General features: G+C 41.8%; 1 protein-coding gene across 2 annotated transcripts in view; it reads left to right on the top strand.

Annotated features, from left to right (window-relative positions):
- The window catches only part of DTNB (dystrobrevin beta), a 246,682-nt gene that overhangs the window by 72,739 nt on the left and 161,142 nt on the right, over nt 1–12,801 (top strand). For both annotated transcript variants that reach the window (XM_082672075.1, XM_082672074.1), the window contains one exon: nt 3,191–3,345. In XM_082672075.1, coding sequence (XP_082528201.1) covers nt 3,191–3,345 — 155 coding nt within the window. The remainder of the gene's footprint in view (nt 1–3,190; nt 3,346–12,801) is intronic.

The raw sequence follows: 12,801 nt of genomic DNA, 5'->3' as shown, positions 1-12,801 counted from the left end.
AATATAAATTATCATAGAATGTTCTCTTTGATGCACTGTTTCTTGCCTGCCACCACTAACAGACACACTCTATAAATTCCTGCCACAGAGACTTTTATCCTACTCTCCTTTTTTCTTTCTAGATTGAAGTATGGTTGATTTACAATATTATATTAGTTTCAAGTGTGCAACATAGTGATTCAATATTCTTAGAGATTATACTCCATTTAAAGTTACTGTAAAATATTGGCTATATTCCCTGTGTTGTACAGTATATCCTTGCAGCTTATTTATTTTATACATAGTAGTTTGTACCTCTTCGTTCCCTACCCCCATCTTGCCCCTCCCCACTGGTAACCACCAGTTTGTTCTCTGTATCTGTGAGTCTGTTTCTGTTTTGTTATATTTATTCATTCGTTTTATTTTTCCTGTTCTTCTCTAGTTGTGTCCCCAGACCCCCACCCCCCAGCTGTTTTGACCTCATCATTCCAAATTCTGTTTTTCAAGGCCAGGCCTCTAAATTTCTTGTTTGTTTGTTTGTTGTTGTTGTTGTTGTTTTGCGGTACATGGGCCTCTCACTGTTGTGGCCTCTCCCGTTGCGGAGCACAGGCTCCGGACATGCAGGTTCAGTGGCCATGGCTCACGGGCCCAGCCGCTCCGCGGCACGTAGGATCTTCCTGGACCGGGTCACGAACCCGTGTCCCCTGCATCGGCAGGTGGACTCTCAACCACTATGCCACCAGGGAAGCCCCCTATGTGTTTTTGTGTCTACTCTACACTATATTTTGAAGAAGTGTGATGTAATGGAATGTCTTTGCAGTCGGATAAGTGTGGGTTTAAATCTTGATTTAGCCACTTAGTAACTTTTGACCTTAAGAAAGTTAACCTTTCTAAGCTACTTTCCTTATCTATAAAATTTAACAATTATGTGCATACACATGTGTACGTACACACCTTTTTGTGACAGTAAAATGAGGTAATGTTTAGTAAACTATAGTAGTACTTAATATTGGGGATTGCTACATGAAAACAAAAACCAAGGTAACAGTATTTTAAACAAAGTTGAAGTTTATTTTTCTCGTATATAAAAGAAGTCCAGGAGTATGTAGTCCAGGGCTGGTATGATAGTTTCATGTTCATCTGGAACCCAGGCTTTCTATATCTTTCTTTTCTATCATTCTAGTGTATGATTTCTACATAAAAGTTGAGATTACCACATAGTCCAAGGTGGCTGCTGGAAGCTCCAGCCATCATAGCTGCATTCCAGATAGCAAAAGGAGGAAGGAAGAAAGGATCTATTTCCAGTGCAGTCAGCTTTCTTTAAAAAGCTGCCTAAAACTAGCCTTCTAGGAAGTCTCACAACCCTTCTGCTTATAGTCTCATTGTCCAAACACCTAGTCATATGACTGCAACTTGTTAGAAGAAGGCTTCAAAGTTTAATCTCTTAGTTGGGTACATTGCTGCACAAAATAAAATTAGTGTTCTGTTACTAAGGAAGGAGATAAGAATACTGGGTGTCTACAGCAGACTCAGCCATAGTTACCTGTTGTGGTGCCAGGCAAATGGTGAGGTTTAACAAATATCTTACGCCTCCCTTCTTTCTGTTCTATTTAGAGTCAGCTTAGTGCTTTATTCTTCTTTGCTTCATGTGTATCTTATTTTTTCCAGCTATGTTGAAAGTTTCTTGGGGGGGGATAAGGACCATGTATCAAACTTCTTTGTTGTTTTTCAAAACACCTAGCAGAGTACTTGGCACTTGGACTACTTAGTAAGAACTTAGTATGTATTTAATTAATTGATTTTACTTTCTACTAGGACTATACTTCTTTTAGCCTCTTGTTGGATTTTCCCCACCTCATGGGTATTTAATACTTTTCCCTCAACTACAAGCTAGCAGCTCTCATGAGAGGAATGTACTGGAGATTTTCATTCCTTGATAATTTCCTGTTTTCTAATGCCTTAAAAGTTACCCTGTGGACTTGATGATCTAAATTTTATCTTTCTTTGATTAATGTATTTTAATGGTTGTTTTTTTCCTATATCTGGTGCTTTGGGATACATATGTATTTCTAATATACCTGTTCATTATGAATATATAGAATATGATGTTTTTTTCTTTTTCTTTTTTGTGGTATGCGGGCCTCTCACTGCTGTGGCCTCTCCTGTTGCGGAGCACAGGCTCCAGACGCGCAGGCTCAGCGGCCATGGCTCACGGGCCCAGCCGCTCCGCGGCATGTGGGATCTTCCTGGACCGGGGCACGAACCCGTGTCCCCCGCATCGGCAGGCGGACTCTCAACCACTGTGCCACCAGGGAAGCCCAGAATATGATTTTTAAAAGTGCCATGTTTGGAAAGGCCTCAGGAAATTATTTTTTCTCTGCATATTTAACTCACTGATTTGTTTGTAAGAAAGCTGAATAGTTTGAAAAGAAAGCTTAGGTTAAAGTTGTCAAGTTGTTTTGAGCTCCTGGTTATTTTTCTTTTTCTCCCCAATTATGGGTGAGAAGAGAGAAATAACTAACTGGAGATAGGAAACTCTCTACAAGGAGATAAAGAAATAGTAGTATTACTGGAACTGTCTTTCTAGCTGCTTGGGTCAGACTTTATATAAAAATAGGATCTTATAGTATCAGAGTATCTTGTGATAGAAGAGATTATATGAGTTCTTTTTATTCTACTCTGGAACTTACTAAATGGAATATTCTAAATAAACATACTACACAGGAATATATTACATCATTAGTATAATAATATGCAAATACGATACAATTTCTTTCATACCCTATCACCAATATGCAAATATATTCATACACTCAAAGATGTATATGTCTTATATAAATACGTACACAAATGTAAGAGATAAAGATATGCTGCTACAAATTCTTCTTGGAATAAAGTGAGGTGTAAATAGATAAAATAAAAAGTTATACGTTATCCAGTTACGTATGCTCGAAAAGAGTAGGTAGGTAGACGTACATGAGTGGTTATGTGATGTTTAGGTAGAATATTAAGTGGGTGGGAAAGAGGGGCCTCATCAGCAAAGTAACCACACAGTGTTAATGAGAATGAGAATTCGTGTTAACTAAAAATCATAACAACTTTATGATACTTTTTAATGATGCTTTTGGACTGGTATACAAATGACATAGAGCTGTTTATTAAGAGTTGATATTTCCTTATAGTTTGACTTTATTTGGTTTTGTTCTCATAGATGTTTTCTCCCAGATGTCAGATTCCAATGGCTTAATGATATTTAGCAAGTTTGACCAGTTTCTGAAGGAAGTTCTGAAGCTCCCAACAGCTGTCTTTGAAGGGCCATCTTTTGGTTACACAGAGCACTCAGTCCGCACCTGTTTTCCACAGCAGGTAAGGATGGGTTTATAGAATCTAGGATTAGAAGAGCTCTCATCCACCCCTCCACCTTTTGTCAGATTTCGCCAGATTGCTTCACTCTAGGAATATAGGTCTTGAGTAGGGGAGGGAAAATAACTTTTAAGTCAGAGGAGAGGATGTAGAAGAGAGGGGGGATTAAAAATTCGCCTGAGAACTCTTTTCTTGGAAGAGCGGAGGGAAGTCTTTTCTGAAAAAATGATAACAGTTGAAATATTTTAAATTACTAAAAATTTCAAGAACAATGTTTAAGGTAAAGTATTTTTCTTATTGCTGCTAGACATATGTTACTCTCCCTAATGAGTTTTTTTTTAATAACCTTTTTTTTTTTTTCCTTGGCGGCACGCAGGCCCCTCACTGCTGTGGCCTCTCCCATTGCGGAGCACAGGCTCCGGATGCGCAGGCTCAGCGGCCATGGCTCACGGGCCCAGCCGCTCCGCGGCATGTGGGATCCTCCCAAACCGGGGCACGAACCCGTGTCCCCTACATCGGCAGGCGGACTCTCAACCAGTGTGCCACCAGGGAGGCCGGATTGTTGGAAGATTTTTAATCACAGCTTCAATTTCAGTGCTTGTGATTGGCCTGTTTATATTTTCTATTTCTTCCTGGTTCAGTCTCAGATGGTTGTGCTTTTCTAAGTATTTCCATTTCTTCCAGCTTGTCCATTTTATTGGCATATAGTTGCTTGTAGTAATCTCTCATGATCCTTTGTATTTCTGCAGTGTCAGTTATTACTTCTCCTTTTTCATTTCTAATTCTGTTGATTTGAGTCTTCTCCCTTTTTTCTTGATGAGTCTGGCTAATGGTTTATCCATTTTGTTTATCTTCTCAAAGAACCAGCTTTTAGTTTTATTGATCTTTGCTATCGTTTCCTTCATTTATTTCTGCTCTGATCTTTATGATTTCTTTCCTTTGGCTAACTTCGGGAGTTTTTGTTCTTCTTTCTCTAATTGCTTTAGATGTAAGGTTAGGTTGTTTATTTGAGATTTTTCTCGTTTCTTGAGGTAGGATTGTATTGCTATAAACTTCCCTCTTAGAACTGCTTTTGCTGCATCCCATAGGTTTTGGGTTGTCATGTTTTCATTGTCATTTGTTTCTAGGTATTTTTTGATTTCCTCTTTGATTTCTTTGGGGATCTCTTGGTTATTTAGTAGTGTATTGTTTAGCCTTCATGTGTTTGTATTTTTTACAGTTTTTTTCCTGTAATTGATATCTAGTCTCATAGCATCGTGGTTGGAAAAGATACTTGATACAATTTCAATTTTCTTAAATTTACCAAGGCTTGATTTGTGACCCAAGACATGATCTATCCTGGAGAATGTTCCATGAGCACTTGTGAAGAAAGTGTATTTTGTTTGGATGGAATGTCCTATAAGTATCAATTAAGTCCATCATGTTTAATGTATCATTTAAAGCTTGTGTTTCCTTATTTATTTTCATTTTGGATGATCTGTTCATTGGTGAAAGTGAGGTGGTAAAGTCCCCTACTATGATTGTGTTACTGTCGATTTCCCCTTTTATGGCTGTTTCCATTTGCCTTATGTATTGAGGTGCTCCTATGTTGGGTGCATAAATATTTACAATTCTTATGTCTTCTTCTTGGATTGATCCCTTGATCATTATGTAGTGTCCTGCTTTGTCTCTTGTAATAGTCTTTGTTTTAAAGTGTATTTTGTCTGATATGAGAATTGCTACTCCAGCTTTCTTTTGATTGCCATTTGCATGGAATATCTTTTTCCATCCCTCACTTTCAGTCTGTATGTGTCCCTAGGTCTGAAGTGGCTTGTAGGAGCGTATGTATGGGTCTTGTTTTTGTATCCATTCAGCCAGTCTGTGTCTTTTGGTTGGAGCATTTAATCCACTTACATTTAACGTAATTATCGATATGTATGTTCCTGTTATCATTTTCTTAATTGTTTTAGGTTTGTGTTTGTAGGTCTTTTCCTTCTCTTGGTTTCCTGCTAGAGAAGTTCCTTTAGCATTTGTTGTAAAGCTTGTCTGGTGGTGCTGAATTCTCTTAGCTTTTGCTGTCTGTAAAGGTTTTAATTTCTCCATCGAATCTGATTGAGATCCTTGCTGGGTAGAGTAATCTTGGTTGTAGGTTTTTCCTTTTCATCACTTTAAATATATCCTGCCACTGCCTTCTGGCTTGGAGAGTTTCTGGTGAAAGATCAGCTGTTAACCTTATGGGGGTTCCCTTGTGTGTTATTTGTTGCTCTCGCTTGCTGCTTTTAATTTTTTTTCTGTGTATTTAATTTTTGATAGTTTGATTAATATGTGTCTTGGCATGTTTCTCCTTGGATTTATCCTGTATGGGACTCTCTGTGCTTCCTGGACTTGACTATTTCTTTTCCCATATTAGGGAAGGTTTCAACTGTAATCTCTTCAAATATTTTCTCAGTCCCTTTCTTTTTCTCTTCTTCTTCTTCTGGGACCCATGTAATTCGAATGTTGGTGCATTTAATGTTGTCCCAGAGGTCTCTGAGACTGTCCTCAATTCTTTTCATTCCTTTTTCTTTATCCTGTTCTGTGGTAGTTATTTCCACTATTTTATCTTCCAGGTCACTTTTCCGTTCTTCTGCCTCAGTTATTCTGCTGTTGATTGCTTCTAGAGAATATTTAGTTTCATTTATTGTGTTGTTCATCATTGTTTGTTTGCTCACTCTTTAGTTCTTCTAGGTACTTGATAAACGTTTCTTGTATCTTCTCTGTTTCCAAGATTTTGGACCATCTTTACTATCATTATTCTGAATTCTTTTTCAGGTAGACTGCCTATTTCCTCTTCATTTGTTTCGTCTGGTGGACTTTTACTTTGCTCTTTCATCTGCTGCGTATTTCTCTGTCTTCTCATTTTGCTTAGCTTACTGTGTTCGGGGTCTCCTTTTCACAGGCTGCATGTTTGTAGTTCCTGTTTTTTTTGGTGTCTGCCCCCAGTGGGTAAGGTTGGTGCAGTGGGTTGTGTAGCCTTCCTGGCAGAGGGGACTGGTGCCTGTGTTCTGGTAGATGAACCTGGATCTTATCTTTCTGGTGGACAGGACTGCGTCCAGTGGTGTGTTTTGGGGTGTCTGTGCACCTGTTATGATTTTAGGCAGCCTCTCTGCTAATGGGTGTGATTGTGTTCCTGTCTTGCTAGTTGTTTGGCATAGGGTATCCAGCACTGTAGCTTGCTGGTCATTGTGTGGAGCTGGGTCTTAGTGTTGAGACGGAGATATGTGGGAGAGCTCTCGCTGATAGACATTACGTGCGGCCAGGAGGTGTCTGGTGGTCCAATGTCCAGAACTCGGCCTTCTCACCTCAGAGGCTCAGGCCTGAAAGCCAGCCGGAGCACCAAGACCCTGTCAGCCACACGGCCAGGTGCGTGGGGAGTTTCTTGCCTTTTGGGAAGTCTGAGGTCTTCTGCCAGTGTTCAGTAGGTGTTCTGTAGGAGTTGTTCCACATGTAGATGTTTTTGTTTGTTTGTTTGTTTTTTTGTGGTACGCAGGCCTCTCACTGTTGTGGCCTCTCCCGTTGTGGAGCACCCGCTCCAGACGCGCAGGCTCAGTGGCCATGGCTCACGGGCCCAGCCACTCCACAGCATGTGGGATCTTCCCGGACCGGGGCACGAACCCGTGTCCCCTGCATCGGCAGGCGGACTCTCAACCACTGTGCCACCAGGGAAGCCCTGTAGATGTATTTTTGATGTACATGTGGGGAGGAAGGTGATCTCCACGTCTTACTCTTCTGCCATCTTGAAGGTCCTCCCCATTATTCCTTTTAATCATAAGCAAATTTGAGTTTAAGTCATCATTTTAAAAAACAGCCTTGTTGATGTCCCTAGTTCGCTTTGAAAAAACCTTACTAACTCCTCGCTGCCTCCTGGATAATGTAGTTAGCCAGACAAGGTGTTGCTTCTCGATCCAACCCCTGCCTCTCTTTCACCTTCATTCCTGATCCCTCCTACCCCCACAGACCCCATCCCTCAGGATGCCATGGATTCTTTTTAGATATTGCCCCAGTGCCACAGGGGTTGTACCATTTACACTCCCACCAGCAGTGTGTAAGTCCATCTTTTTCTCCACAGCCTTGCCAACAGCACATGTTCTTACATTTAGGAATTTTTGCCAGTCTGAGAGATGAGAAGTGTTATCTCAGCATAGTTTTGATTTGCATTTCTCTTGTTTTGAGTAGGTGAAAGTGGTATACTTCTCTTCTTTGTTTATGCTGTTAGCTCTCACTGAAATGCCAGTAACCCCGACCTTCTTTCTCTCCTCCAACAAGGGCCTCATATTTCAAGTCACAGCTAAATATTTCCTTGCCTTTGTTGCTCTGAATCTTTCAATGTAGGATTAATTGTTTCCTCTTCTACAGGCCCTGGCCTGTTACATCTAGCTCACTTATGCCCTGAGGGATGCACCTTGGTCTCCTTCAAATTTAAATCCCCATTACTAACAGTGTCTGGAAAATCATCAGTGCTTACTAGGTAGTTTGATTGAGTAGTGGTTTTAAATCTATTATGGCATGAGTAAGTATCTGGGCTTGAATTCTTACTGCAAGCTTAAAGCTCATGGATGTGATTGCAACCTTGTTGTTTTCACTGATATTATTCCATAATTTTCTCAAATGAGACAATCTTTGCAATGAGGAAAATACCGAATTTCAGAATTTTTGAAGACTTTTTCCATTCTTTTTTTAAAAAAGCTATAATAAATAAAAGTATCTCGATAAAAAGCACAGCAACACTATATTGTTGTGTCATTACAAAGTACTCTAATTTTCAAAGTCCAGAATAAATCTGTGATATGATTCAGTATCTTATAATAACTGAAAGGCTGACCCATAGCACTGGTCCTGTAACCAGTTAATGTGTGTTTGCTCTTGTCAGACAAAGTATTTCTATAACTTTACACAAAAAGTTTGTATAAAAACATTTTAATCTGAAAGATTTAAAAAATGCTGTTTTTAAGTCTTTTAGCTAAATGTCATACATTGTTTAACTGATTACCAAGTAAGTGATAGGGCAATGGATAAGAAATATCTCCCTGTTGCCCATAAGAAAATAGGAGTTTTGTTTTGTTGTTTTTGTTGTTGTTGTTTTTGGCTGCACTGGGTCTTTGTTGCTGTGCACGGGCTTTCTCTAGTTGTGGCGAGTGGGGGCTACTCTTTGTTTCAGTGTGCGGGCCTCTCATTGCGGTGGCTTCTCTTGTTGCAGAGCACGGGCTCTAGGCGCCCAGGCTTCAGTAGTTGCAGCACACAGGCTCAATAGTTGCGGCATGTGGGCCCTAGAACGTGTGAGCTTCAGTAGTTGCGGCACGTGGGGTCAGTAGTTGTAACACACGGGCTTAGTTGCTCCGCGGCATGTGGGATCTTCCCAGACCAGGGATTGAACTCATGTCCCCTCCATTGGCAGGCAGTTTCTTAACCACTACACCACCAGGGAAGTCCCAGAAAATAGGAGTTTTTAATGGAAAAGATGAGATTGGAAATTGCAGCTATGGTGACCTAATGCTAAATTATTTTACTTGTTTTCTCACGTTATTTTAGTGATACTGGATTTCTCACTTTTAAGAGATGATTTCTCCCCTCTTTTAAAACAGGAAAGTTGTAGCCAAGAGTGGAGGGAGGGAAGTCAAATGCCATCTAGACTAATAATTGTCAGTATTGATGATTAGGATAACAAAGCGTGGGGAAGTAGACAGAAAACAGAAACACTGGTTTCTAAGAAAAATATGAGAGTGCATACAAAGATAAAAACAGGCTCAATGTTTTATTGAGGAAAGCATAAATAAATCATGGTGTTTTTGCTCAGTGGATGAGGCAGCTGTTAAAATGATTAGAAAAGAAGACCTTGTAGCAAAACAATAAAGTATTTAATAAAACATTAAGTGGGGGATTCCCTAGTGGCACAGTGGTTGGGAATCTGCCTGCCAATGCAGGGAACACGGGTTCGAGCCCTGGTTTGGGAAGATCCCACATGCGGCGAAGCAGCTAAGCCTGGGCGCCACAACTACTGAGCCTGTGCTTCATCATGTGCCTCAACTACTGAAGCCCACACGCCTAGAGCCTGTGCTCTGCAACAAGAGAAGCCACCGCTATGAGAAGCCCGCGCATGGCAACAAAGAGTGGCTCCCACTTGCCACAACTAGAGAGAGCCCCCGCGCAGCAACAAAGACCCAACTCAGCCAGAAATAAATAAATAAATTTATTTAAAAAAGAAAAAATATTAAGTGGAAAGACAGATTATATATTTTTATATACCCTATGTACATAATTATATAGAAACACGCATTTGGAGGGAAATACAGAAAAATGAGAATTGTGGCAAGAATGTTCATTACTTGCAGTTTTATTATAGTTTTTATTATAAATATTCTGTTGTAAAAAATAAAGAGAAATGCAAAGAATGTGTTCAACTCAGGAGCAAAACCAAAATAAAACAAAACAAAAGGTAGAAGAAGAGTGAAAGAGTCTGTCTTTCACATAGTTATTTACTGAGTCACGGAATTTTAGAGCTGGGAATTCTGTCCCATAAGTTCTCAAACTTTCTGGTATCAGGACCTTTTTACACCCCTGAAAATATTTGAGCACCCCAGAGAGCTTTTGTTTATATGAGTTATATCCATCAGTATTTCCATATTAGAAATCAAAACTGATAAATTATAAAATATTAAATCATTTAAAAAGAACAGTGATAAACCGATTACATATTAACATAAATAATATATTTTATGAAAAGTAGATATTCCAAAGCAAAAAAATTTAATGAGAAGAATGCCATTGTTTTATATTTTTTGCAAATTTCTTTAATATTTGGCTCAGTTGAAGACAGCTGGGTTTTCATATCTGCTTATCCATTCAGTCTGTTGTGATATGTTGTTTTGGTTAAAGTATGGAAAGAAAATCTGGTCTCAGACAGCTGTGTAGTTGGAAAAGGGAGGAATATTTTAAAAGCTTTTGCAGATAATTGTGGATATGCCACGTTGCCTCTGGAACATTCCACTGTACAGTCATGAGAGAATCAGATTGAAAAAAGCAAATGATGTCTTAATATTATTATGAAAATAGTTTTGACCTCATGGGCTCCTTGGAAATGTTTTAGGAACCTTGCAGGGGGACCTCTGACCATACTTCGAGAACCACTGCTCTAGCCCTTGAGAGATAAGAAAACTGAAACCAGAATGTTAGGTGATTTCCCCCCAATCACGTAGTTAGTGGAAGACAGAGCACTGGGACACAGTTCTTCTGGTTTCATTCCTCATGCTTTTGGAGGACTTAAATTATAGTATGACTTAGGACAACTTTTGGAAACTGATCCTGAGCGTACTTATGAGGGAGTTCTGAGATATCAAGTATAATTCCTTTTCATCTTGAAGATTTAAGAAACCACACAAGACTTCCGGGAAGATGGCGGAAGAGTAAGACGCGGAGATCACGTTCCTCCCCACAGATACACCAGAAATACATCTACGCATGGAACAACTCCTACAGAGCATCTACTGAACGCTGGCAGAAGACCTCAGACCTCCCAAAAGGCAAGAAACTCCCCATGTACCTGGGTAGGGCAAAAGAAAAAACTAAACAGAGACAAAAGGATAGGGACGGGTCCTGCACCAGCGGGAGAGAGCTGTGAAGGAGGAAAAGTGTCCACACACTAGGAAGCCCCTTCGCGGGTGGAGGCTTCGGGAGGCGGAGTGGGGGAGCTTGGGAGCCGCGGAGGAGAGCACAGCAACAGGGGTGCGGAGGACAAAGCGGACAGATTCCAGCGCAGAGGATCGGGCCGACCGGAACTCGCCAGCCGAGAGGCTTGTCTGCTCGCCCGCCGGGGCGGGCGGGACTGGGAGCTGAGGCTCCGGCTTTTGTCGGAGCGCCGGGAGAGAACTGAGGTTGGCGGCGTGAACACAGCCTGCAGGGCGTTAGTGCACCGCGGCTGGCCGGGAGAGAGTCCGGGGAGAAGTTTGGAACTGCCGAAGAGGCAAGAGACTTTTACGTCCCTCTTTGTTTCCTGGTGCACGAGGAGAGGGGATTAAGAACGCTGCTTGAGAGAGCTCCAGGGACGGGCGCGAGCCGCGGCTAAAAGTGCGGAGCCCAGAGACAGACATGAGACGCTAGGGCCGCTGCTGCCGCCACCGGGAGGCCTGTGTGCGAACGCAGGTCACTAGCCACACGCCCTTCCGGGGAGCCTGTGCAGCCCGCCACTGCCAGGGTCCCGGGATCCAGGGACAACTCCCCCGGGAGAACGCACAGGCGCGCCTCAGGCTGCAACTTCTCGCCGGCCTCTGCCGCCGCAGGTCCGCCCCACACTCCGTGCCCCTCCCTACCCCCGGGCCTGAGTGACCCAGAGCCTCCGAATCAGCGGCTCCTTTAACCCCGTCCTGTCTGAGCAAAGAACAGACGCCCTCCGGCGACCTACACGCACAGGCGGGGCTAAATCCAAAGCTGAGCCCCTGGGAGCTGTGAGAACAAAGAAGAGAAAGGGAAATCTCTCCCAGCAGCATCAGAAGCAGCGGATTAAAGCTCCACAATCAACTTGATGTACCCTGCATCTGTGGAATACCTGAAAAGACAACCAATCATCCCAAATTAAGGAGCCCTGTGGATGAAAGGCTCTTGGTGCTGCAGCCAGGAGTCAGTGCTGTGCCTCTGAGGTGGGAGAGCCAACTTCAGGACACTGATCCACAAGAGACCTCCCAGCTGCACATAATATCAAACAGCAAAAATTTCCGAGAGATCTCCATCTCAACGCCAGCACCCAGCTTCACTCAACGACCAGCAAGCTACAGTGCTGGACATCCTATGCCAAACAACTAGCAAGACAGGAACACAACCCCACCCATTAGCAGAGAGGCGGCCCAAAATCATAATAAGTCTACAGACACCCCAAAACACACCACCAGACGTGGACCTGCCCACCAGAAAGACAAGATCTAGCCTCATCCACCAGAACACAGGCACTAGTACCCTCCACCAGGAAGCCTACACAACCCACTGAACCAACCTTAGCCACTGGGGACAGACACAAAAAACAACAGGAACTACGAACCTTCAGCCTGCAAAAAAGGAGACCCCAAACACAGTAAGATAAGCAAAATGAAAAGACAGAAAAACACACCGCAGATGAAGGAGCAAGATAAAAACCCATCAGACCTAACAAATGAAGAGGAAATAGGCAGTCTACCTGAAAAAGAATTCAAAATAATGATAGTAAGGTTGATCCGAAATCTTGGAGATAGAATGGACAATAGAATGGACAAAATGCAAGAATCAGTTAACAAGGACCTAGAAGAACTAAAGATGAAACAAGCAACGATGAACAACACAATAAATGAAATTAAAAGTACTCTAGATGGGATCAATAGCAGAATAACTGAGGCAGAAGAACGGATAAGTGACCTGGAAGATAAAATAGTGGAAATAACTACTGCAGAGCAGAATAAAGAAAAAAGAATGAAAAGAACT

The sequence above is a fragment of the Grampus griseus genome (assembly GCF_964374135.1).
Source record: "Grampus griseus genome assembly, chromosome: 15".
NCBI classification, from domain to species: domain Eukaryota; kingdom Metazoa; phylum Chordata; class Mammalia; order Artiodactyla; family Delphinidae; genus Grampus; species Grampus griseus.
This window is presented reverse-complemented; position numbering and strand designations above follow the sequence as displayed.